We start from the raw sequence: 23,350 nt of genomic DNA, 5'->3' as shown, positions 1-23,350 counted from the left end.
AGCAATTTTCCTAATAGTTTTGATTGGTTTTACCTTTTTTTGTGTTTGTGTGTGTATGTTTCTCTTTTTTTTTTTTTTGGTTTGTCACATATAAAACAGCAACTATTCTAGTAGATATAATACATCATATCATCTTCAGTTACATTTATTTTTTATGCGGGTTTTTTTCGCGAGATTATGAATACTGTTTTAGTTTTGTAATTGAGTTTTGTCGCTGTGTTATCCTTGTTGTTAAATACCCTTAGGAGATAGTACGAGTAGCAGAACCATGTGCGTATTCAGTTGCCATTTTTATATTAGTTTTTGTTTAAGTTATTCTCTTTTTATTCGTTTGCTTAGATTTTTGGTTTTATTGGTAGAGTTAGTGTTTTTTTACCCTTACACCAATAGTGTACCTTGCAAGGTGTTCCTTAATTTGATGGGTGATGAAATTTGAGCATGAAATTGACTTGGGTTCTTGATGATGTATTTGGAAGTGCATTGATGCAGTTGATTAAATGAAAAATGTTAAGTTAAGAACTATAAAAAGGAAAACAATACATTTTAATAAAAAAAGAAATAAAAATTAAATTTTAATCTTTCATCATTATAAATAGTTTCCAAACTAGTGAACTAGTAAAGCTTAGGCAAACTCGATTTGGAAAATTTCTGAAGATTCATTCATGAAAAAAGTGAGGCGTTTTTTATATCGACTTCTTTCAAAAGTTTCATTTATTGGAAAAAGAAGAAACAAGTAAGAGCGTGCTAAGTTCGGCCGGGCCGAATCTTATATAACCTTCACCATGGATCGCATTTGTCGAGTTCTATGCGCGGTATCTCTTTTAGGCAAACAAAGAATATTGAATAAGAAGAAGATATGCTATTGGAGCTATATCAAGTTATAGTCCGATTTGAACCATAAATGAATGATGAACATTGTGGAAGTCACTGCATAATGTTTCAGTACATTCGGATAAGAATTGCGCCTTGTAGGGGCTCAAGAACCAAAATCGGGAGATCGGTTTATATGGGAGCTGTATCAGGCTAAAGACCGATTTAGACCATATTTGACACGTATGTTGGAGGTAGTGGGAGGAGCCGTTGTACAAAATTTCAATTAATAATTACGCCCACTTGAGGCTCAAGAAGTCAAAATCCCAGATCGGTTTATATGGCAGCTATATCAGGTTTTGGAGCGATTTGAAACATATTTGGCCCAATTATTGGAAGTCATAACACAACACCTCATGCAAAATTTCATCGGATAAAAATTGTGCCCTCTAGTGGCTCAAGAAGTCAAGATCCGAGATCGGTTTATATGGCAGCTATACCAAAACAAGGTCCGATATGGCCGACCTATACAAATAAGAAGTATTTGTGCAAAATTTAAAGCGGCTGGCTTTACTCTTTCGAAAGTTAGCGTGCTTTCGATATACAGACGGACGGACAGGACTAAATTGACTTAAAATGTCACGACGATCAATAATATATATACTTTATGGGGTCTTAGTCAAATATTTCGAGTAGTTACAAACAGAATGACGAAATTAGTATACCCCATCCTATGGTGTAGTTTCATGCACAAATTCAGGTGATCAACCGTGTCGAAAGCAAGTTTTGGAGTGATCCAAAAGAACCAGAAAGCCTATTTTGTTCTCATCAATGTCATTTCTGAACGATTCAGCCACTTCAACCAATGCAGTAATGCAACTATGGTCAGACAACAGAGACACTTGGTAAAGATATACCGACTTCTGTCCATGAAGGATTTTCTCGAAAACCTTAGAGGGATAGCATAGAATTGATATCGGCCGATAATCAAAGTTGGATTTGGGAATGGGGATGATCTTTGCATGCTTCCAAATAATTGGATACACACTGGAGCTCAAAATTGAATTAGACAGGTACATAAAGTACGGTAGGAGATATGGAAGTAACATTCGTACAAATCTCGGATCAACTCCGTCCAAGCCAATTGCATTAGATTTAACACGAACAAAACACTCATAAACTTCGTCATGGCTAACACATCTAAACTCAAAAGGACTGCGGGCATCATCGAAACGAAAGCCGGCCCATCATCATCATTGAAAAATTGCGTATCCGTTTGTATATGGGGCATGCTTACGAAGGTGCTGTTGAGTTCATCTATATCCCCATGGTATCGAGTGTTTGACTTGGGTTTACCCACTCCGATGTCATGTATCACCTTCCACTTACTCTTCGAGCCCACTGCGCAATAATATCTCGAAGAATAATACTCCATTTTAGCCGTATTAATAAAACTGTTAACTTTCCTCCTGGCTTCACGGAATTCTTCTTTCAGCTCTGGAGACTTGAAACGCTTCCATCTACTGTAAGCCAAGTCCCTATCGCCGATTAGCGTTTTTGCCTGTTGGGGCGAGATCATTAAATTTTACAATTTTTGTTTGTTTCTCTTTCGAGACGAGCTCAATGATCGGAGATGCAAATGGAAAAGGAAAGTCAATGATAGCAACACAAACCAAAAAAAAAAATTGATAAAAATTTAAACTTTCGATAAAAATTTTAATTCTAAATTATCAATAAAAATTTTAATTTTAATGATCGATAAAAATTTTTAATTTTAAATTATCGATAATAATTTAAATGTTTGATATTAAACGGAAATTTTCGATAAAATTTAAATTTCCGATAAAAATTTAATTTTGCGATAAAAATTTCATTGTGCGATAAAAATTTAATTTTGCGATAAAAATTTAAATTTTCGATTAAAACTTTATTTTAGATACAAGTTTAGATAAGAATTTTAATTCTCGTCTTAAATTTTAATTTTCAATAAATTTTTTTTTAATTCGATAGAAACATAGAATATTGATAAATTAATTTTTCATTAAAATTTACTGTATTCGACAAAATTTTTGATTATTGGATAAAAATTTAAAACTTAAAGTTTCGATAGAAGTTGAAATTTTTGATAAAAATTGAAATATTCGATAAAAATTGAAATTTTTAATAAAAATTAAAATTTTCGATAAAAATTTAAATTTTCGATAAAAATTTAAATTTTCTATAAAAATTAAAATTTTCGATAAAAATTGAAATATTCGATAAAAAATTAAATATTCGATAAAAATTGAAATTTTTGATAACAATTAAAATTTTTGATAAAAATTTAAATTTTTGATAAAAATTTAAATATTCGAAAAAATTTAAATTTTTCATATAAATTAAAATTTTCGATAAAAATTGAAATTTTCGATAAAAATTAAAATTTTCGATAAAAATTGATATTTTTAATAAAAATTTAAGTTTTTGATGAAATTTAAGTTTGATTAAAAAAAAAGTTCAAATTTTTGATAAAAATTGAAATTATTGATAAAAATTAAAATTTTCGATAAAAATTTAAATTTTCGATAAAAATTGAAATATTCGATAAAAATTTAAATTTACGATTAAAATTAAAATTTTCGATAAAAATTGAAATTTACGATTAAAATTAAAATTTTCGATAAAAATTGAAATTTTCAATAAAAATTGAAATTTTCGATAAAAATTTAAATTTTCGACAAAAATTTAAGGTTTCGATAAAAATTGAATTTTTCGATAAAAATTGAATTTTTCGATAAAAATTGAAATTTTCGATAACAATTAAAACTTTAATTTTTCAAGTTTTTTGCCTGTTAGGGCGAAGATCATTAAATTTTACAATTTGTGTTTGTTTCTCTTTCGAGACGAGCTCAATGATCGAAGATGCAAATGGAAAAGGAAAGCCAAAGATAGTTACACACACCAACCACTATGGGACGCGTTTCGTCTTGGGTTAGAAGACTTTTCAACCATATTAGGTGTGATGGCTTCAAAGGCCGTGCGTTGGTATGTTGTATTTGAATCGTGTTAATAGCGAAAACGGATCTATGATACAATTACCACATTAACCAAGCTCGACAACCCTGCTTATTAGCTGTACTTTTCCCAATGCATGTATTTTTGTGTAATGACAGACATTCTATCTGTGACAAATTACACTTCTTGCGTACTACACATGATTTTGTTCATCTGTTGGAAGTTGTATTGATGGCTTCGAACGCTAAGACAACGGCAATGACTCTCGCTGTTGCTCCGTGTGCTCAGGTTCGAATCCTGGCCGAGCTCTACCGAATTTTGTCACTTTTCAAGTTTTTTGCCTGTTAGGGCGGTATCTTAAAAAAAAAATTTATAACATTTAATAAGTAAAACCAAATCAAAATTAAGAAGTAAGAAAAATAAAATATATGTTTTTTTTATAAAAATGCATTTTTGTTTGTTTTTTTTCGCAATTTCATCACATGTGAGGGGGAAGGATTTTAGTTTCCATACAATTTGCAAGCATTGTCAACTAAAATAACTTGGTATTGGATTTCAATCTACAGCAACTACAGGTTAAGGAGTTTTATGTTCTTTTTTGTTTTCTTGTATATGTTTATCTTTTGCATTAACTAATCTCCATTCATTTTATTCACATAAACATAATTTACGATTGATTGTACATAACACATTTTTTAAGGGGGTGTTTTGATTTGATTTTCCTTTAGATAATGATTTCCATTTCTTTGTTTTTTGTTTTATAAATTTCCTATGCTAAATATTGTATCTTGTCCTTCTTTTTTTTTAAGTGTATATTGAATGTGTAAAGCGAACACCTACTTTTATCTGGTTTAGTTGTTTTTTATAGATTTAATTATTTGTCTCATTTACGGTTTAGACAGAGTTTTTGTTTAATTTTAGCTTCATTTTTTATTTCCATTTTATTTTTAAATAAATATATAATACCTATAAATATATGTATATATATAATATGTATATGTATAATATATATTTATGAGTTAATGTGTATATAGTTTCTTTATCATTTTAATGCATTTGCATTGTTTTTGTTTGGTTTGTTTTATAATTTTTTCAATATATATATATATTATATAATATATATGTAAATATAAATTCATGTATACAACACTTCATTTTCGAAATTATAAAGCTACAATAGTTTTGAGTTGAATACGAATAGTATGCGCATGCGTTTAGTTCAAGTCACTCCCCTGCCCTTCATTCTTGATTTGTCCACAAAGTCAGTAGTAAAGGGGAGGGGGAAATGATTTTTTTTCTTCAAATGTAGAATTTTTAAAAATTAAATATAGATGAGTTTTTGAAGAAGACCTTTAGAAAATTCCCCAAAGTCCTTAGGTTCGAAGGAATTTTTTTTAAGGGCAAAAATTATTTAAGGGGCTTTCGTTTTATAAAAAATGCAAAAAATTTCTATACATTTCTTTAAAGTTGGAGAGTAAAAAATTATTTTCCTTCATAACTATGGCCTTTGAAGATTTTTCTAGTCAAGTCCCAAAGATTTAAGTCTAAATCTAATTTGTAAATTATTTTGTTTTGGTTTTTAAGCTCAGCTCACATAGTTTTAATAGCAATCTAAACACTGTTTTTTGTTTTTTTTTTTATCCTAGAAATGAGTTTATGCATTTATGTGTGAAAGTTGGTAGGAAGTGTTTTGAAATATATGGTCTGCAGTCTATGTCATAAAGTTGAATATTGAAATCCTGAAACCGAATTACCGCATACGAATGAAATCCCAACTCGGATTTAATGACAGTTATACTATTTATATAAAAATTTGTATGTCCAGGTTTTTATAGATAATGATCGATTTAAACCTTCGCGTGTTTAAACTTTTAAAAATTCCATTTCAATAAAAATTTATATAATTCACAATAGAGAGATTTCCAACGATTTTAGTGAACTATGTAATAAAAAGTTACATAATTCACAATAGAGAGATTTCGAACGATTTTAGTGAATTATGTAATAAAAAGTTACATAATTCACAATAGAGAGATTTCGAACGATATTACTCGTTCAGGTCATGGCAAAACTACCAGGTAGTGTACCGTTAACAGCTGAGTACAATTTTATCTCGCGAAGTGCACTATCTGTCAACCAGTTTTGGTTGTGTGTGTGTGTGTATTATAGTTAAGAACCATTGCAACACAAACAGCGAAATTTGACGCAAACTAGTAACATGCACAAATTCAGAATTTCACTAATCATTAATTGGGACAGATAGCAAGATATATTCATTTACAGGTAGTGGCAGTTGCCCAACAACAAAATATTGAGTACACTATCAGTCATCATCAGTGATTAGTGCAACTCTGATGTGTCCTAACCCTAAAAAGATATTAGAGACTTAAAGAAGGCGCAGCGAAGCGGGCCTTGTCAAAAGACAACAGCTTTATAAAGCAGGGATCGAATTAGCGAATACCTGAACCAATATATATTAATTTACAGGTAGTGGCAGTTGCCCAACAACAAAATATTGAGTACACTATCTGTTATGACATAATTACCAGGCCTTTAACAGCTGAGTACAATTTTTTCTCGCGAAGTGCACTATCTGTCAACCAGTTTTGGTTGTGTGTGTGTATTATCTGCATCATAAATCGTTCAAATGCTACTGGTATCATTGCTAAACGCCAACCATGGTGAATTTCCAAACATTGTGTTCTCTGGCGAGAACAATTTCCCAATTAGTAAACTCCCAAAGGGATCGTCTTTACTTAACCGAGCGCACTTTCGAGAATTTGAGCCTACGCAAAGCCTGCCGAAGTAATTTTCCATCTCAAGAGATGGTATCGCCAGCTGTGATTGTGAATGGACTCTCTCCCTAATCGTTTTCATTGAGCTTAGAGTCAAAGTAAATGCGATTTATTATGGGCAAACAACTTGGAAGCTGTTTTGGAGCCGTGGGCACGAAAACATTTCAGCTGTAGGTTATGTACGTACCAACAAGACTCGGCACCGCTACATAAAGCACGTGGAAACCAAGAATGGCTAACAAATCATTTTCCGTCCTTCATTTCTTCAGTGATTGCTCAACTCGTCAGATGTCAATTCAATGGACTTTTCCTATGGATGCGCTGCAGAAAGGAGGAGGCCACCGTAGCGCAGAGGTTAGAATGTCCGCCTATGACGTTGAACGCCTGGATTCGAACCCTGGCGAGACCATCAGAAAAAATTTTCAGCGGTGGTTTTCCCCTCCTAATGCTGGCAACGTTTGTGAGGGTCTATCCCATGTAAAACTTCTCTCCAAAGAGGTGTCCAGAACGCATGTTTTGGAGATATCTCAATCAGAGTGGCAAAAATGCTTCTACAAGTGGTTCGAACACATGCAAAAATGTATAGATCTAAATGGGGAAAATTTCAAAAACAATTAAGCGATTTTCGATTATTAATATTTGCGGATCTCGACGTTAATAAATCTTCGGGCCCGGACGGTATATCAACACTTGTCCATTGTAAGTGTTCCTTTTCAACCTTGCTTACCGTTTTTTCCCGGCGAGTTGGAAGGTTGCGAACGTTCAGTCCATCCCCAAGAAAGGTGGGGCGAACAATACTGCGAATTACCGGCCAATTGCGATATGTTCCGCGCTCTCCAAGGTTATGGAGGTTATGGTTAACTATCATCTTGTCAGATACTTGGACTTGTCGCCTTCTAAGCGACAGACAGTATGGGTTCCGCAGAAATCGCTCTACGGGAGATCTAATGGCATTTTTGTCGGAACGATGTAGTCGCTCTATCCATCAGTTTGGTAAGAGTAAGGTCGTGGCTCTGAATATCTCCAAGGCATTTGATATGGTCTGGCACGGTGCAATTTTATGAAAGCTTGTCGCTTTTGGTGTCTGTTATAACTTCGTTCGATTTATATCAGAGGTCGCACAGCACGAGTTGTTGTAGATGGGTTCTCATCGGATGTGTATACATTGACCGCAGATGTGCCACAAGGCTCTGTCCTTTCCCCTTCCCCTTTTCTTATTTTCATTGACGATCTATTGGGTCAGACTTCGAATCCAGTAGTCTGTGTCATTCATATTCATTCGACCATAGGCTCAGTCCTCAAGAAATTGTGGACAGGAGGCGCATTATGGATGAGAGGCTCTCCCAGGATTTGTTGACCATTTCCGAGTGGGGTAGAATGAACAGAGTAGACTTTAACGCACAGAAGACGCAGTGCTTTATCTTGTCTCACAAGCGATTCATTGACCCACTTCGATCATCGATATCTATCGACGGTATATATATTAAGCAGTCAGATGCTCCTGATGTTCTGGGCATGAAGATACAATGTGATGTCCGTTGGTCAAAACACGTATTCGAATTGCCGAAAGAAGCATTCAAGTATTTGGGCTTTCTTAAGCGGTGCAAGAAATATTACATCAAAATATATATCAGGCCGAGGATGGAATATAACTCTCATATATGGGCAGGAGCTCCAAAATCATCCTTGGAGCTACTTAACCGGGTTCAACGGAGAGCGATGGCGTTGATTGGGGACAATAGGGTATCCAACTCTATTGCTATTATTCACATTTTCACATCCTAGTCCAGACTGGCGAGAGTTCGAGCCCTAGTGCTTATTGATTATCAAAAACTAGCACTGGCATTCACAAAGCTTAATGCAGCTTTAAAGTAGGTTTATTTAACTTTAAAGCTGCACTAAGTTTTGTGGGCATGGGCATAGACAACAAAAGGTATTATGAATCAAAGTTTTAAGCTAATATTAATTCTTCCAAAGTTATGACATTTATCCTAGACCATAGATTTCGTTGGATGAAGCGAAATGAAATGATTTCCTAAAAAATATTACCATTTTCGTTTTAGGTTTTTATTGTTAAACATAGAATAGTTGCACTACATGTTTTTTTGTTTCAACACAACATTTTCGTTTTTCGAAGTACTAAATTTGTTTTTGTTTTCATATATATGTAGGTTCATGTATATCAAGTACGAGTATACATGTCATGTCTTGTTTTTTTCCATGTTTTTGTTTTGGTGATCATCTTTTCATTAATAATTACGCAGATGAATGAATGAAGTTGTCCTCTTTTTGATTTTTCCATGTGTGTCATAATTGTTTATTTAAAGCTGAAACCCACGCATTTGTTTTTTATTTCCTTTTATTCTTTTTTGGATTTAATTTTATTTTTATATGTATAACATATCATATATAATATTTTAGGTTTTATTTTTTATAATAAGTTTTTTTTTTCTCTAAATAACTAAACCCAATGGGCCTTATTCATAAAAAAACATCTTATAGAAGTTCAAAATAGGGTTTGAAGACTATTTTGTTGGTTTAATGAAATTATAGGCCGAAATGTGTTTTTGGTTAGTTTTTTTGTAGTTCTTTTGTCCAAGTAGTCTGAAGCATTGACATTTACGTTTAGTTTTGGTTTATTTAGCCTTTGTTTATATTTCAATGGTTTTGTGGATTTTTTTGTTTTTTGCTGTTTATAAAATTTTTATTTGTGCCAGGTTTGTGTTCAAGCTTAGCTAAGGAGTTAGCTAAAACCAGTATTCTAACTTTAATTTCTTTTAGATAATAATAACAAGATGTGTGCAAAATACTAATTTTTCGCCATGTTCTTTAGATCGCCCATCGCATATCATCTATCGATTAGAGTTTTGTGTTGTTTTTTATCACATTGCATTTTAACTGAACATTATTAGTACCAATGTGTTGGAATCCAGAAAGATACTCTATAAATCATGCCCTGTGCATGCTGTCGTTGGTAAATACGTTGGCAATTAATCGACTTTTCCTAAAACCAGATTTCGAAATATTCATATAAGGAGATTTTTGTTTCAACTGGGTTTTCACCAGTGAGTATGGTCTACGTTAGACAGAATGCATCGAACAAAAAATTTAATTTTCTACTTCAAATTTTAAATTATAAACCATAAAAAAATCTGATGAGGTCCTTAGTAAGGTCGAAATCGCGATCATTATAATCTGCCCCCAATACATTTAGCTCGCCACTTTAACAGTTGGTTTGCATCTCTATTCGAAATAGAAGCAAAGATAAAAACACATTAGTTTAAGATAGACGTGATCCAATAACAAAATAAAAAAATAAATAAAAATTTCGATAACATTATAAATTTTAGATATAAGTTTGAATATTCGATAAACATTTAAACTTTCCACACATTTCAGTATTATTGGGTTGCCCAAAAAGTAATTGCGGATTTTTTAAAAGAAAGTAAATGCATTTTGAATAAAACTTAGAATGAACTTTAATCAAATATACTTTTTTTACACTTTTTTCTAAAGCAAGCTAAAAGTAACAGCTGATAACTGACAGAAGAAAGAATGCAATTACAGAGTCACAAGCTGTGAAAAAATTTGTTAACGCCGACTATATGAAAAATCCGCAATTACTTTTTGGGCATCCCAATAGATAAAAATTTAATTTTTCGGCAAAACTTTTGAATCTTTGAAAAAAAAATTTAATTTCTGATATAAAATAAAATTTTTGATAAAAATTTAAATTTTCAGAAAAAATTTAAATTTTTGATAAAAATTTAAATTTTCGATAAAAATTTGAATTTTCGATAAAAATTTGAATTTTCGATAAAAATTTAAATTTTCGATAAAAATGTGAATTTTCGATGAAAATTTGAATTTTCGATAAAAATTTAAATTTTTGATAAAAATGTGAATTTTCGATAAAAATTTAAATTTTCGATAAAAATTTAAATTTTCAATAAAAATTTAAAATTTCGATAAAAGTTTAAATTTTTTAAAGAAATTTCAATTTTTGATAAAAATCTTAATTTTTGAAACAAATTTCAATTTTCGATAAAATTTTAAATTTTTGAAACAAATTTCAATTTTCAATACATATTTAAACATACGATAAAAAGTAAAACTTTCGATAAAAATTTAAAGATACAATTTTAACTTTCGATAAAAATTTGAACCCTCGAAACTTTTTTTTAGTATTCGATTAATTCAAATATGTGATAAAAGTTTGAATTTTCGATTTAATTTTAATATTTGATATAAACTTGAATTTTCGATATAAACTTGAATTTCGGTACAAATTTGAATTTCCAATAAAAATATGAATTTTTGATAACAAATTAAATTTTCGAAGCAAACTTAAATTTTCGAAAAAAATTTAAATTTTTGTTGCGATGTTTTGCGGAAGTTTCCATGAGTTCTTTAGCATATCTTTTTGTGCTAATATAAATTTTATAAAGATTTATAAACCTAAAATGAAGAAAGGTCTTTAGAGATGCCACTCAACTTTGTCCATTTGTCATGTACTCAGCTGACTGGGTCATAATAACGACAGTTTACATTCGGGCAACTTGTAACTCGTTTTGTGACCGGCTCAGAACAATCGTCGAGGCAAAAGGTGGACATATTAAGCAAAAGTGAATGAATTCTGAAATTAAGAATACTTCCTCACATTTTTGTCATTTGAATCAATAAAAAATATTTTCATCCAAAAAATTGGTATTGGTAACACTTCGAGTTGGCTACCCTGTAAGTTAGAGTTTGTTACCTTTTTTTTGGTTACATGCTAATGTAACACTTCGTGTTAGCTACCCTGTAAGTTAGAGTTTGTTACCTCTTTTTAGGTTACATGCTAATGTAACCCCTGAAAATGCCATTGCAAGTGTTTTTTTCCTCTTCCTAACAATTGGTAGCACTTCGAAAATTATAATAAATGCATGTTCGGTAGCACAACAATTGGTAACATTTCGAGTTAGCTAACCTGTAAGTTAGAGTTTGTTATCTTTTTTTTGGTTACATGCTAATGTAACCCATTTGCCATTGCAAGTGTTTTTTCCTCTTCCTAACAACTGGTAACACTTCGAGTTAGCTACCCTGTAAGTTAGAGTTTGTTACCTCTTTTTAGGTTACATGCTAATGTAACACTTCGTGTTAGCTACCCTGTAAGTTAGAGTTTGTCACCTCTTTTTAGGTTACATGCTAATGTAGCCCATTTGCCAATGCAAGTGTTTTTCCCCTCCTTCTAACAATTGGTAACACTTTGTGTTAGCTACCCTGTAAGTTAGAGTTTGTCACCTCTTTTTAGGTTACATGCTTATGTAACCCATTTGCCAATGCAAGTGTTTTTCCCCTCCTTCTAACGATTGGTAACACTTTGTGTTAGCTACCCTGTAAGTTAGAGTTTGTTACCTCTTTTTAGGTTACATGCTAATGTAACCCATTAGCCATTGCAAGTGTTTTTTTCCTCTTCCTAACAATTGGTAACATTTCGTGTTAGCCACCCTGTAAGTTAGAGTTTGTTACCTCTTTTTAGGTTCCATGCTAATGTAACCCCTAAAAATACCATTGCAAGTGTTTTTTCCTCTTCCTAACAACTGGTAACTCTTGGTGTTAGCTACCCTGTAAGTTAGAGTTTGTTACCTCTTTTTAGGTTACATGCTTATTTAACCCATTTACCATTGCAAGTGTTTTTTCCTCTTCCCTAAACACCTAGACAATTTTTCCTCTGAAAATTGAACACAGTTGAGCAAATATATCTCAAAAATGTAATGTGATAAAGAACAAGAAAACGGCAGGCAATCTACAGGTGAGCGAAAGATTTCTAGTTTTCACATTTGTCAATAGCACATAAAGCCAGTGTAATTTGTGTCTTTCTTTTCCAATGTGAAATATTGTCCTTTGGTTTTTTCTTTTTTTTTTCTTCTATTTTTAAGTTATTGTCTTACATTTCACCATTTTGATTAATAATAATAATTGTTTATTGTCATAGTTATGTTGTTGTGTTTTTTTTACGGTGTAGCCTTTATTTTTATTTTCGCTAATATATTAAAAACATTAATTTCTAATTTTTTTCATATTCACTTATAAAAATAGTTTGTTTTTATTTACCTAGAATATTCCTTCATATATATATGTATTATATATATGGCATATTTAATAGATATATATGTATGTATATACGTGTATTTTCTCCTTTGTATATGTGTATGTATATATATTTAATTGTATAATATTATATAGTAGTTTACTATTTGAGTTTGAGTTTTTTTTTGTCTCAAAAAATACATTTCTTTAAGCTTTTTTTGATATATAAATTGTTTTTATTGTTTAGGATAGCATTTCACATTTAGGTTTGCTTCTCTATCAGTTTAGTAGTTGGCCTTATATTTGTGTTTGCGACAAAGGAATATTCAGTTGCCCCAACCAACATATGGCTATTTCGATTTTTGTTTTTTTTTCGCTCTACTATAATAACAGTTGCTCTAAATAGAAAACAATACTTAGCCACAAAGGTTTATTATAATTTTTTTTTCACTTATAGCATAACTAGAGTAATTTGTTTTTTTCTTTAGTTTTACTTTCATATGTATGTGTGTGTGTGTATATAATACATTTATTGTCTTTAAAAGATTTCTTTTTCTAATCTCATATCATTAGCATATAATAATTTCAGTTACAAAAATGTTTTTTTTCTTTTGGTTTAATATTTTATATATTTAATTTTTCTATGTGTGCTTCATCATATGTCTGCGTTTAGGGATATGCTGTTGTTATATGTTTTGTTTTAAAGTTTTTTCTATTTCGTAGTTTTTTTGATGAGGGGGGACTTGTGTAATTTTTCCCTTTTTTCTGGATTCTTAACTAACTAGGCTATAAAATCCAAAAATCTTTAAAGGGATTTCTTTAGAAAAAAAATTGACCCAAAAAATTTAGTTTTGTAAAAAAATTGACCATATCTTCTTGTTTTAAACTATGTCCGTCGTGTGTGTGTGTTGGTATATGTTTTTTTTTCATTTTAAATTATTTCTTTGTAACCAGTAGCAAAAATATATGTATGTATGTATGTATGTTAGTAGATTTTTGTTTTGTTTTTTGAATTTTAAGTATTTCTGCGTTGCCGTATTTTTATCCTCCTATTCACACTTACCCCCAATTACTGGGACTGTCATAGTATTCAACATCCATAGAACTTCTTCGCAGTTTGGAGGTTTGTTGATTTTTCAATGATGCCGTTGCCACATTTGATAGTAAATCAGGACCACCCGGGTGCATATCGTATTTGGAAAATGATTCTTCTTTGGAATATTTAAGCATTTGTTCATTTATCCAGGGCACATATTTGATGACATTCGCATAGACTCCAGGCAATTTGGGATGGGCACACATTATGCCCCACGACACAATGCCACCGACAAACCAACGATCTTTTTCTCCAGGATAGGGGCAAAGTAGAGGACCACCAGAATCACCCTGGAAGAATGATTAAAAAAAAGATGGTGTTTGTTATGGAGGTTGGAGAGCATGAGAGTACATCAAAGGTTGAAAACATCAAAAAGCAAATTAAAACAAGTAAAAGCGCGCTAAGGCCGGGCCGAATCTTATGTACCCTCCACCATGGATCGCATTTGTCGAGATCTTTTCCAAAAAAAGGATAAAAGAAAAGATTTGCTCTGCTATTAGAGTGATATCAAGATATGATCTAGTTCGGACCACAATTAAATTATATGTTGCAGACCTGTGTAAAATGTCAGCCAATTCGTATCAGAATTGCGGCCTTTGGGGGCTTAAGAAGTAAAATAGAGAGATAAAATTATAAGGGGGCTGTATCAGGCTATACACCGATTCAGACCGTAATAAACACGTATGTTGATGGTCATGAGAAGATCCGTCGTACAAAATTTCACGTGCAATTTTTCAGTCATATCGGATAAGAATTGCGCCCTCTAGATGCTCAAGAAGTCAGGACCCAAAATCGGTTTATATGAAAGCTATGTGAAAACATGGATCGATTTGGCCCATTTACAATCCCAACCGTCCTTCATTAATGAGAAGTGTTTGTGCCAAATTTCAAGGGTCTAGTTTTACTCCTTCGAAAGTTGGCGTGCTCTCGACAGACGGACGGACGGACATGGCTAGATTGACTTTAAACGTCATGACGATCAAGAATATATATATATTTTTATGGGGTCTTAGACGCATATTTCGAGGTGTTACAAACGGAATGACGAAATTAGTACACCCCCATCCTATGGTGGAGGGTATAAAAATAGAATATAATATAAAAAAAATTAAAAAAAATAAATTTAAATAAATAAATTAAAAAAATAATAAAAAAAATTAATTAAAGAAAATAATAAATATAAATAAACTTATAAAAGTTACGCAAGTGTGTGCTGTTGTCAAAACAGCTTGACTGGCATAGTGGATTGCGATTTCTGATACGCCATGCCATGTATCTTCACCAACACCTTTGATTAAGGTTCTCTACATACCCAAATACTATTTAGCATGGTGTTGAGCACGCGTTTGTTCTCAAACAGGACTCAATAAGTCCCCTAGCTCTCCCAAGCGCGTTAAGAGAGAAGAAAGCCCGTCTTCCCACTATTTCCGATACAAACTAATCATCAGTGCTTAGAACAACAAGCACATCAATTTTGCCAAACTCTAAGAACACACGCTGGCCGTGGTTATCCGCGCTGGTAGTGGACATTCATACACACTGGTTATAAGGTTATACGAACTGATGTGGGAATGGGCATTTATATCTTGGCACATGCAATCGCATTGAATGTCGTTATTCGACGTCTTTTTTGACAAGACAGGTGGAATATATTTCTCACTTGGTTCATTTGACAGTCTGTCTTTAATGTCACATATTTCTGAGGATGAGCATGAGTCGCTCGAGCAGACGAAACCATTAGACGTGCGGCATGGTCCGCAGTCGTTCACTCCGAAGCCCTTGAGATCTCATCAGCTAACGCGATTCGTTTGTTTCCTAATGCGACTCGTTCGCTTCCTATCGCCACTCGTTCGCTTCCTTACTCGATTCGTTTGCTTCCTAAAGCGATTCGTTCGCTTCTTTACGCGATCCGTTCGCTTCCCAACGCGACCCATTTGCTTCCCAACGCGACCCGTTCGCTTCGCAACGCGACCCATTGGCTTCCTAACGCGACTCCTTCGCTTCCTTAGGCGACTTGTTCGCTCCCTAACGCGACTCGTTCGCTTCCTAACGCCACTCGTTCGCTTCCCAACACGATCCGTTCGCTTCCCAACGCGATCCGTTCGCTTCCCAACGCGACTCATTCGCTTCCTAACGCGATCCGTTCGCTTCCCAACGCGATCCGTTCGCTTCCCAACGCGACTCATTCGCTTCCTAACGCGATCCGTTCGCTTCCCAACGCGACTCGTTCACGACCAAGCCATATTCAAACCCCCGAATCAGCCCACGGCTGGAAGTTAACCGAATACCAGCCGAAACATCCCAAGAACCATCTACCATTCGGAATATCAGCCGAAACATCTCAAGAACCATCCATCCGATCACCGAAGAAATTCTACCGAATATCAGCCGAAACATCCCAAGAACCAACCGTTCGAATACCGAAGAAATCTACCGAATACCGAGACGAACCGACACAGCGGCTAAACTCCCGAAATTGACACCTATTGGCCGAAGCGCCGCACTGACTGACATCAATCAACGCACTGCAACTAAGAGCTAATTACACCGTCGTGATTTGTAGGAACTGAAGTTTATTTCCAATAAAACCTAGATTGCGTATCCCGAAAGCAATATTTGAGTGTGTTATTATTAGAGTTTTTGGGTCCTTAAGGTTAAACCCTGGACGACTGTTGGTCTACCTCAGCCAAAGACAAAACCACATTACAAGTTCCAAGCCTGTTTCTTCACTAGTTCCAAAGTAATCAGGACTAGTTCCACTTTTGTTTACTTTCAGTGTAAAAAACTGGTGAATTTAACAAGGGTTTGTCTTTGGATTAACCAGTTGATCCTGGAACTAGTACTTTTGTTAATTTCAAAGAACTAGTTTCGTAATTGATTTCTTTTGACATTTGTCTATGTTTGAATATTTTTTTTATTTTTCTCCTTGCTCTCTCTCTTGGACCCATATGGGGTCTTAGACCAATATTTCGAGGTGTTACACAAACAGAATCACGAAATTAGTATATCCCCATTCTATGGTGAAGGGTATTAAAAAGGTCCTCTTAGCTTTTTTACTTTCTCACTAGTGCCAACAATTGAGATGAAAAAGGGACCAAGGTTGGCCCATAGTGATACAATAACCTACAGCGATATATGTTTCTATTTTAAACGTACCTGACAAGCGTCTTTGCCTCCTTCCTCGTATCCCGCACAAATCATGCCTTCTGACACCGTTAGATTATCCAACCATTCATCGCATTGTGTTCGCCTTATAATGGGCACTTGGACTTCATTGACAATGGGCTCATAAGTGGCTGTAGCTAAAAATGTAATTCGCTTGTATATAACATAGTGAACGCATGAAATTGAGATAAAAACTTACGATCTTTGTCACGCCTTTTGCCCCAACCAATGACGGTGCACATGGAATCGGGTATCAATTTTTTCATATTGGGCGGAGGTAAACAAACTGGCAGTAGATGCTCATGAAAAGAGACACGCTTAGCAAGCTGTGGTTAAAAAAAAAAAAAACAAAAATTTATAAAAAGTTTTAAACTTTTCAATTTGAAAGCGTTAATGTTTTAAACCCCTACCTGGAACAGTGCAATATCGTTGTCATGTGTTATCGCAGTATTGTATAGAGGATGGGGTATAACAGTTTTAACTTTCACCTCTTGGCTGGAATATGTATAGGAATTACGACGGGTGACACCCAATTGGATGGTCCAATCTTCCAAGTCTATGACTGTGTGGCTAAAAACAAGAAAGTACCAAAAACAAATTAGTAAACCGATTTATTGAACGATTTATCCTTGATGTGAAAATACTTACTTGCCAATACAGTGAGAGGCTGTTAGCACCCATTGATCGGATATCAGCACTCCGGCACAATAGAAAATTTTCTCTGGTCCACCCAAAATAGCTGCCAGAAAAGGCCAGGAACCAGGATTCGCCTTCGCACCACCTATGATTCGTCGTGAAAGCTTGCGTCTGGTTTTCTTAATTTTGCCACATTCTGTTAAGAAAAAAATTTTAAATTTATTAAAAATAATTTTTGTTTTTAAATTCCCAAGTTTTCACCGAAATTTGAACAGGTTAATTCAGCTATGGGATAATCTTCAGCCGCGGTACAATTGGAAAATTCTCGCATTAAATTGGATTTCTTTTTGGCATACATTTTCCATATATCTGTGGATATATTAACCGATGCCAACAATGGTCGATGCGTTTTTTGAGTTATAACGCTTGTAGCATTCACAGCACTGTAACCCAGCATGGAGCACACAGCCGAGGGCGATACTGCCCTATCCCAATTCTTCACACAAGCTGGCACCCATTTTTTACTGGACATGCGATAGACCTCGAGGACGCCTTTGCCTAGATCTCCATTGCGTTCACTCAAACGTACTAAAGTGAAGGGAAAATGAAAAAATAGAATCGAATGGGAAATCATTGTAGAGGAGTTGATAAAGGGACCAAATCGGAGGACAACTTTTTTTCAAAAATATATTTTTTGGAAATTTTTTTTTTTTTACCAATACTTACTGCAATTTTTCTCATCCTGCCCATAGGGACAGTCCATGACTCCATTGCAGGCATGGTCATATGTTATACACTTCCCATTGCCACAAAAAATTTCGCCAGGAGGACACACATCACAACCCTTCTCATCGCTGTGATCCATGCAATCCAAGTTACCATCGCATACATATTCCGTGGGCAGGCAGCGATTGTTGTCGCACTTGAAGCCACTGCACTTAGGATTGGCCGAGGCAATCATCACATTCTGAACCTCCTCATAGCCCACACACTCCTCGGGACTTTCGAAGTCCTTGAACAATTTGCAATTCAGGTACTCCGGTAGACTTAGGCCAAATACATCAAAGAAAAAGCCACAACGACGCATTGTTTCCGTGCACAGCGACTTGCAAGGCGGCACTGTTGCTCCCGAGGTTCCACACTTCGGCACAAAGAGGGTACACAAGAACAAAGAGACCAATTCATAGCAACGAACATCGACTAAAGCCTCATAGGCATCCATATCCTGTAAGAGCGCAACAACCAAAGAAAACGAAACAATTTAAAATTAAAGTTTTTCCCACAATCTCACAATTACCACTTGAGTTTCCAATTGTCCAAAATGCCCAATGTAATTGGGGAACACCGTAAAGTTGTAGGGTATCTGGGGACCTTGGCAAAATTTCACAATAATTGGCAGACAGGTTCCAGGGGCGGGATTCTTGCTTAACGAGTCCTCCACATGCACCGTATTGATGATGGTCTTATTCACAAACTTGATGGTGGGGTAGGCCTTGAAATAGGCTGCCAAACCCCCAGCTATGGCCAATAGAGCCAAGGCATTGATAAGTATTTGAAAGAGGCGGAATTTTAAACGACCATTGGTGATGTAAGGATTTGACGATTTGCGGCGATTGATGATCTATAAGACAGGTTAAGTTTGGCTGGAGTTGGAGATAAATTCTATTACTGAGCTTAACTTCTTACCTGATGCGGCAACGACATGGTATTGGGAGCACCATTTTGGAAACGTACTATGGTCTGTAGACTAGCAGGTGTTGAGACGCATTTTGTTATCGGTGACATGGGGACATTGTTCTCCATTTCATCGATAGTCTCATTTTGGAATTTTTGTTTAATATTGACGGGCGTTGGAACTGGGAAACGGAAGAAACAAGACTAGTTAATAGAGTTGCAGATTTGAGTATATTACAGAGAAAAGTTCTTGGTACTAACAAGTAAAAGCGTGTTAAGTTCGGCCGGGCCGAATCTTATATACCCTCCACCATGGATAGCATTTGTCGAGTTCTTTTCCCGGTATCTCTTTTTAGGCAAACAAAGGATAAGAAAAAAGAATTGTTATGGTGCGATTCGGACCATAATTGAATTGAATGTTGGAGACCATAGTAGAAGTCATTGATTAAATTTCAGCCAATTCGAATATGATTTTGGGCCCTTTAGGGGCTCACGAAGTAAAATAGGGAGATCGGTTTATATGGGAGCTGTGTCGGGCTATAGACCCATTCAGACCATATTTTACATGTATATTGAAGGTCATGGGAGAAGCTGTTGTACAAAATTTCAGACAAATTGGATAATAATTACGCCCTCTAGAGGCTCAAGAAGTCAAGATCCCAGATCGGTTTATATGACAGCTATATCACGTTATGACCGATTTGACCCATACTTAGCACAGTTGTCGGAAGTCATAACGAAACACCTCATGCCAAATTTCAGCCAAATCGGATGAGCCCTTTATAGGCTCAAGAAGTCAAGACCCCAGATCGGTTTATATGACAGCTATATCAGGTTATGGACCGATTTAAACCATACTAAACACAGTTAATGGAAGTCATAGAAAACACGTCATGCCAAATTTCAACCAAATCTGATGGGAATTTCGCCCTCTAGTGGCTCAAGAAGTCAAGACCCCAGATCGGTTTATATGACAGCTATATCAGGTTATGGACCGATTTAAACCATACTAAGCACAGTTGTTGGAAGTCATAGCATAACGCGTCATGCCAAATTCTAGCCAAATCGTATGGGAATTGCGCCCTCTAGAGGCTCAAGAAGTCAAGATTCAAGATGGGTTTATATGGCAGCTATATCAGGATATGGGCCAATTTTGCCCATACACAGCACAGTTGTTGGAAGTCATAGCAAAACACGTCATGCCAAAATTTAGCCTAATTGGATAGAAATATCGTCCTATAGGGGCTCAAGAAGTCAAGACCCCAGATCGGTTTATATGATAGCTATATCAGATTATGAACCTATTTTAACCATATTAAGGACAGGTATTGGAAATCATTGCAAAATTCCAGCTAAATCGTAAGGGAATTGCGCCCTCTAGAGGCTCTAGAATTCAAGATTCATATCAGGATATGGGCCGATTTGGACCATACTTAGCACAGTTGTTGGAAGTCATAACTAAATGCCAAATAACGAAACACGTCATGCCAAATTTCAGCCAAATCTGATAAGAATTTTGCCTTCTAGTGGCTCAAAAAGTCAAGACCCCAGATCGGTTTATATGGAACCTATATCTGGTCATGGACGATTTGGACCATACATAGCACAGTTGTTAGATATCAAAAAAAAAAAAAAAACTCTGCATGAGGTATGCAAAGTTTCAGCTAAATCGGATGAAAATTGAGCCCTCTAGTGGCTTAAGAAATTAAGACCCGAGATCGGTTTCTATGGCAGCTATATTAAAACATGGACCGATATAGCCCATTTACAATCCCAACCGACCTACACTAATAAGAAGTATTCGTGCAAAATTTCAAGCGGCTAGTTTTACTTCTTCGAAAGTTTGCGTGCTTTCGACACACAGACGGACGAACGGACGGACGGACATCGCGAGATCGACTTAAAATGTCCTGTCGATCAAAAATATATATACTTTATGGGGTCTTAACAAATATTTCGAAGACTTACAAACAGAATAACGAAATTGGAATGTACCTACAAGTACATTGTACTAAACAATATAATTAGTACTTAGAGGTATATAGAACTAAAAAGTTCTTTTGTACCAAAACAAAATGTACTTAAATGTTTTTTTGTACTAAAAAGTACTAAGTACAAAAACATACTTAGGACTAAGAACAAGTTTGTACTAAAAAGTACTTAGTACTGAAAATTACTTAGCACTAAAAACAACTTAGTACTTAAAAGTAATTGGTACGTAAAAGTAATTGGTACTTAAAAGTAATTGGTACTAAAAAGTAATTGGTACTAAAAGTACTTTGTACTAAAAAGTACTAAGTACTAAAATGTATTTAATACTAAAAAGTACTTAGTACTAAAATGTACTTAGTACTAAAAAGTAATTGGTACTAAAAAGTACTTGGTACTAAAAAATACTTGGTACTATAAAGTAATTGGTACCAAAAAGTAATTGGCACTAAAAAGTAATTGGTACTAAAAAGTAATTGGTACAAAAAGTACTTGGTACTAAAAAATAACTGGTACTAAAAAGTAATTGGTACTAAAAAGTAATTGGTACTAAACAGTACTTGGTACTAAAAAGTATTTAGTACTTAAAATTACTGAGTGCTTAAAATTACTGAGTGCTTTAAATTACTTAGTAATAAAAAGATCAGTGTACTTTTAAAAGTACGTTGTACTTAAAGTAAAAAAAGTAAAGTTGTACTGAGTACAAAAAGAAAGTACTTAAAACTAAAACCAAAACAAATCCAACCAATAGTACGTATTCAAAAAGTAACTGGTATTAAAAATAAACCGGTACCAAAAAGTACTTGAAATATAAGCGGCTATGTTTTTTTTATTAAAATGGGACACCAATAAAACAAATTTTTTTTTTTTTTTTTTTTATTAAATTCATTTATTACATAGTACTCCAATACATAAAATATAATGCCCCAGCGCCACATGGACATTTTTGGGGCGAGTTGGCAATAAAAACTTTTTCAATTTTTAGTTTTTAATACATTGTAAATATAAATAAAAAAAATGAACAAAAAAAGTTTACGAAGCAAGAAAATAAAAAATAATATATATCACATTAGAAGCATTTCCATATTATCCATTAGATACAATTTTAGATTAGACTTAAAACTGGAGATTCTGGGAATATTTTTTATACTTTGAGGAAGATGGTTATATTCAGAACAACCGGAATGCTCAATTCGTTGCCTAGTGGTTTCAAGTCTACACCTTTTTACGTGAAGATTGTCACTATTTCTAGTGTTGAACCTAGTCTGATTTTGATTAAATGTTATCACGTGGTAGCCAATGTTATTTAGTGATTTATACATGTATGTTAAGAGTTGCATTTTGTAAAGCCCACATATTGGCAAAGTAGTCTTAGATATGTTTTTGAATAATAATTCGGTACAATACCTTTGTGGAAGATTGTAAACAATCCGGAGAGCTTTGTTTTGGGACCGTTGCAAGGATTTAAAATCTGCGTTTTTTTTGCCAGCGTATATCATAGGCAAATAGTTATAATGGCTATGTATAAGGGCATTGTATAGTAATAGCTTGGTATCCTTGTCGAATTTATTCTTAAATTTATAAAGCAGGCCAATCGCTGGAGTTACTTTTGACTTCAAATATTGCATGTGTGAATTCCAAGAGAGGTTGCTCTGAAAGTGTATCCCTAAATATTTCAAACAAGTGTTCTCAATTACATTTCTCCCACAAATAGAAACGTTGAAATCATTACTTCCACTAGCATGGGGCCGAAAACGCACAATCCTAGTTTTCTCAGAGTTCAAAACCAATCCATTTATTCTTGCAAAGTCATGAATTGCGTTGGCATCATGTTCAATTTGAGCTTTCAAAATAACTTCATGACAATAAGGATAAAAAAGGCTCATATCATCAGCATACATTATCAATTTTCCATGCAATTTCATATTTGCTATGTCATTTAAATAAACTGTAAACAGCAAGGGACCTAGCACGCTGCCCTGAGGTACCCCATACTGAATATCTTCCATTCTACTACTGCATCCATCTATCTGAACAAACTGTTTCCTGTTTCGAAGATAACTCTCAATCAGTTTATGAGCATTTCCAACAATTCCATAAAACCGTAGTTTTCGAAGTA

General features: G+C 34.2%; 1 protein-coding gene across 3 annotated transcripts in view; it reads right to left on the bottom strand.

The window, feature by feature from the left end:
- LOC106081455 (uncharacterized) overlaps positions 1-23,350 on the bottom strand; it is a 205,530-nt gene that overhangs the window by 2,818 nt on the left and 179,362 nt on the right. For 2 of the 3 annotated variants that reach the window (XM_059368509.1, XM_013243412.2), the window contains 9 exons: positions 19,255-19,424; positions 18,866-19,189; positions 18,295-18,793; positions 17,830-18,156; positions 17,581-17,764; positions 17,343-17,502; positions 17,132-17,258; positions 16,924-17,069; positions 13,735-14,057 (listed from right to left, as the gene is read on the bottom strand). In XM_059368509.1, the coding sequence (XP_059224492.1) occupies positions 13,735-14,057; positions 16,924-17,069; positions 17,132-17,258; positions 17,343-17,502; positions 17,581-17,764; positions 17,830-18,156; positions 18,295-18,793; positions 18,866-19,189; positions 19,255-19,424 (2,260 nt within the window). The remainder of the gene's footprint in view (positions 1-13,734; positions 14,058-16,923; positions 17,070-17,131; positions 17,259-17,342; positions 17,503-17,580; positions 17,765-17,829; positions 18,157-18,294; positions 18,794-18,865; positions 19,190-19,254; positions 19,425-23,350) is intronic. The other variant, XM_013243414.2, reaches the window with a different exon arrangement.

Source organism: Stomoxys calcitrans, chromosome 5 (genome assembly GCF_963082655.1).
Source record: "Stomoxys calcitrans chromosome 5, idStoCalc2.1, whole genome shotgun sequence".
Lineage (NCBI taxonomy): Eukaryota > Metazoa > Arthropoda > Insecta > Diptera > Muscidae > Stomoxys > Stomoxys calcitrans.
The sequence above is the reverse complement of the archived record's forward strand: the minus strand, read 5'-3'. Positions and strand labels throughout refer to the sequence as shown.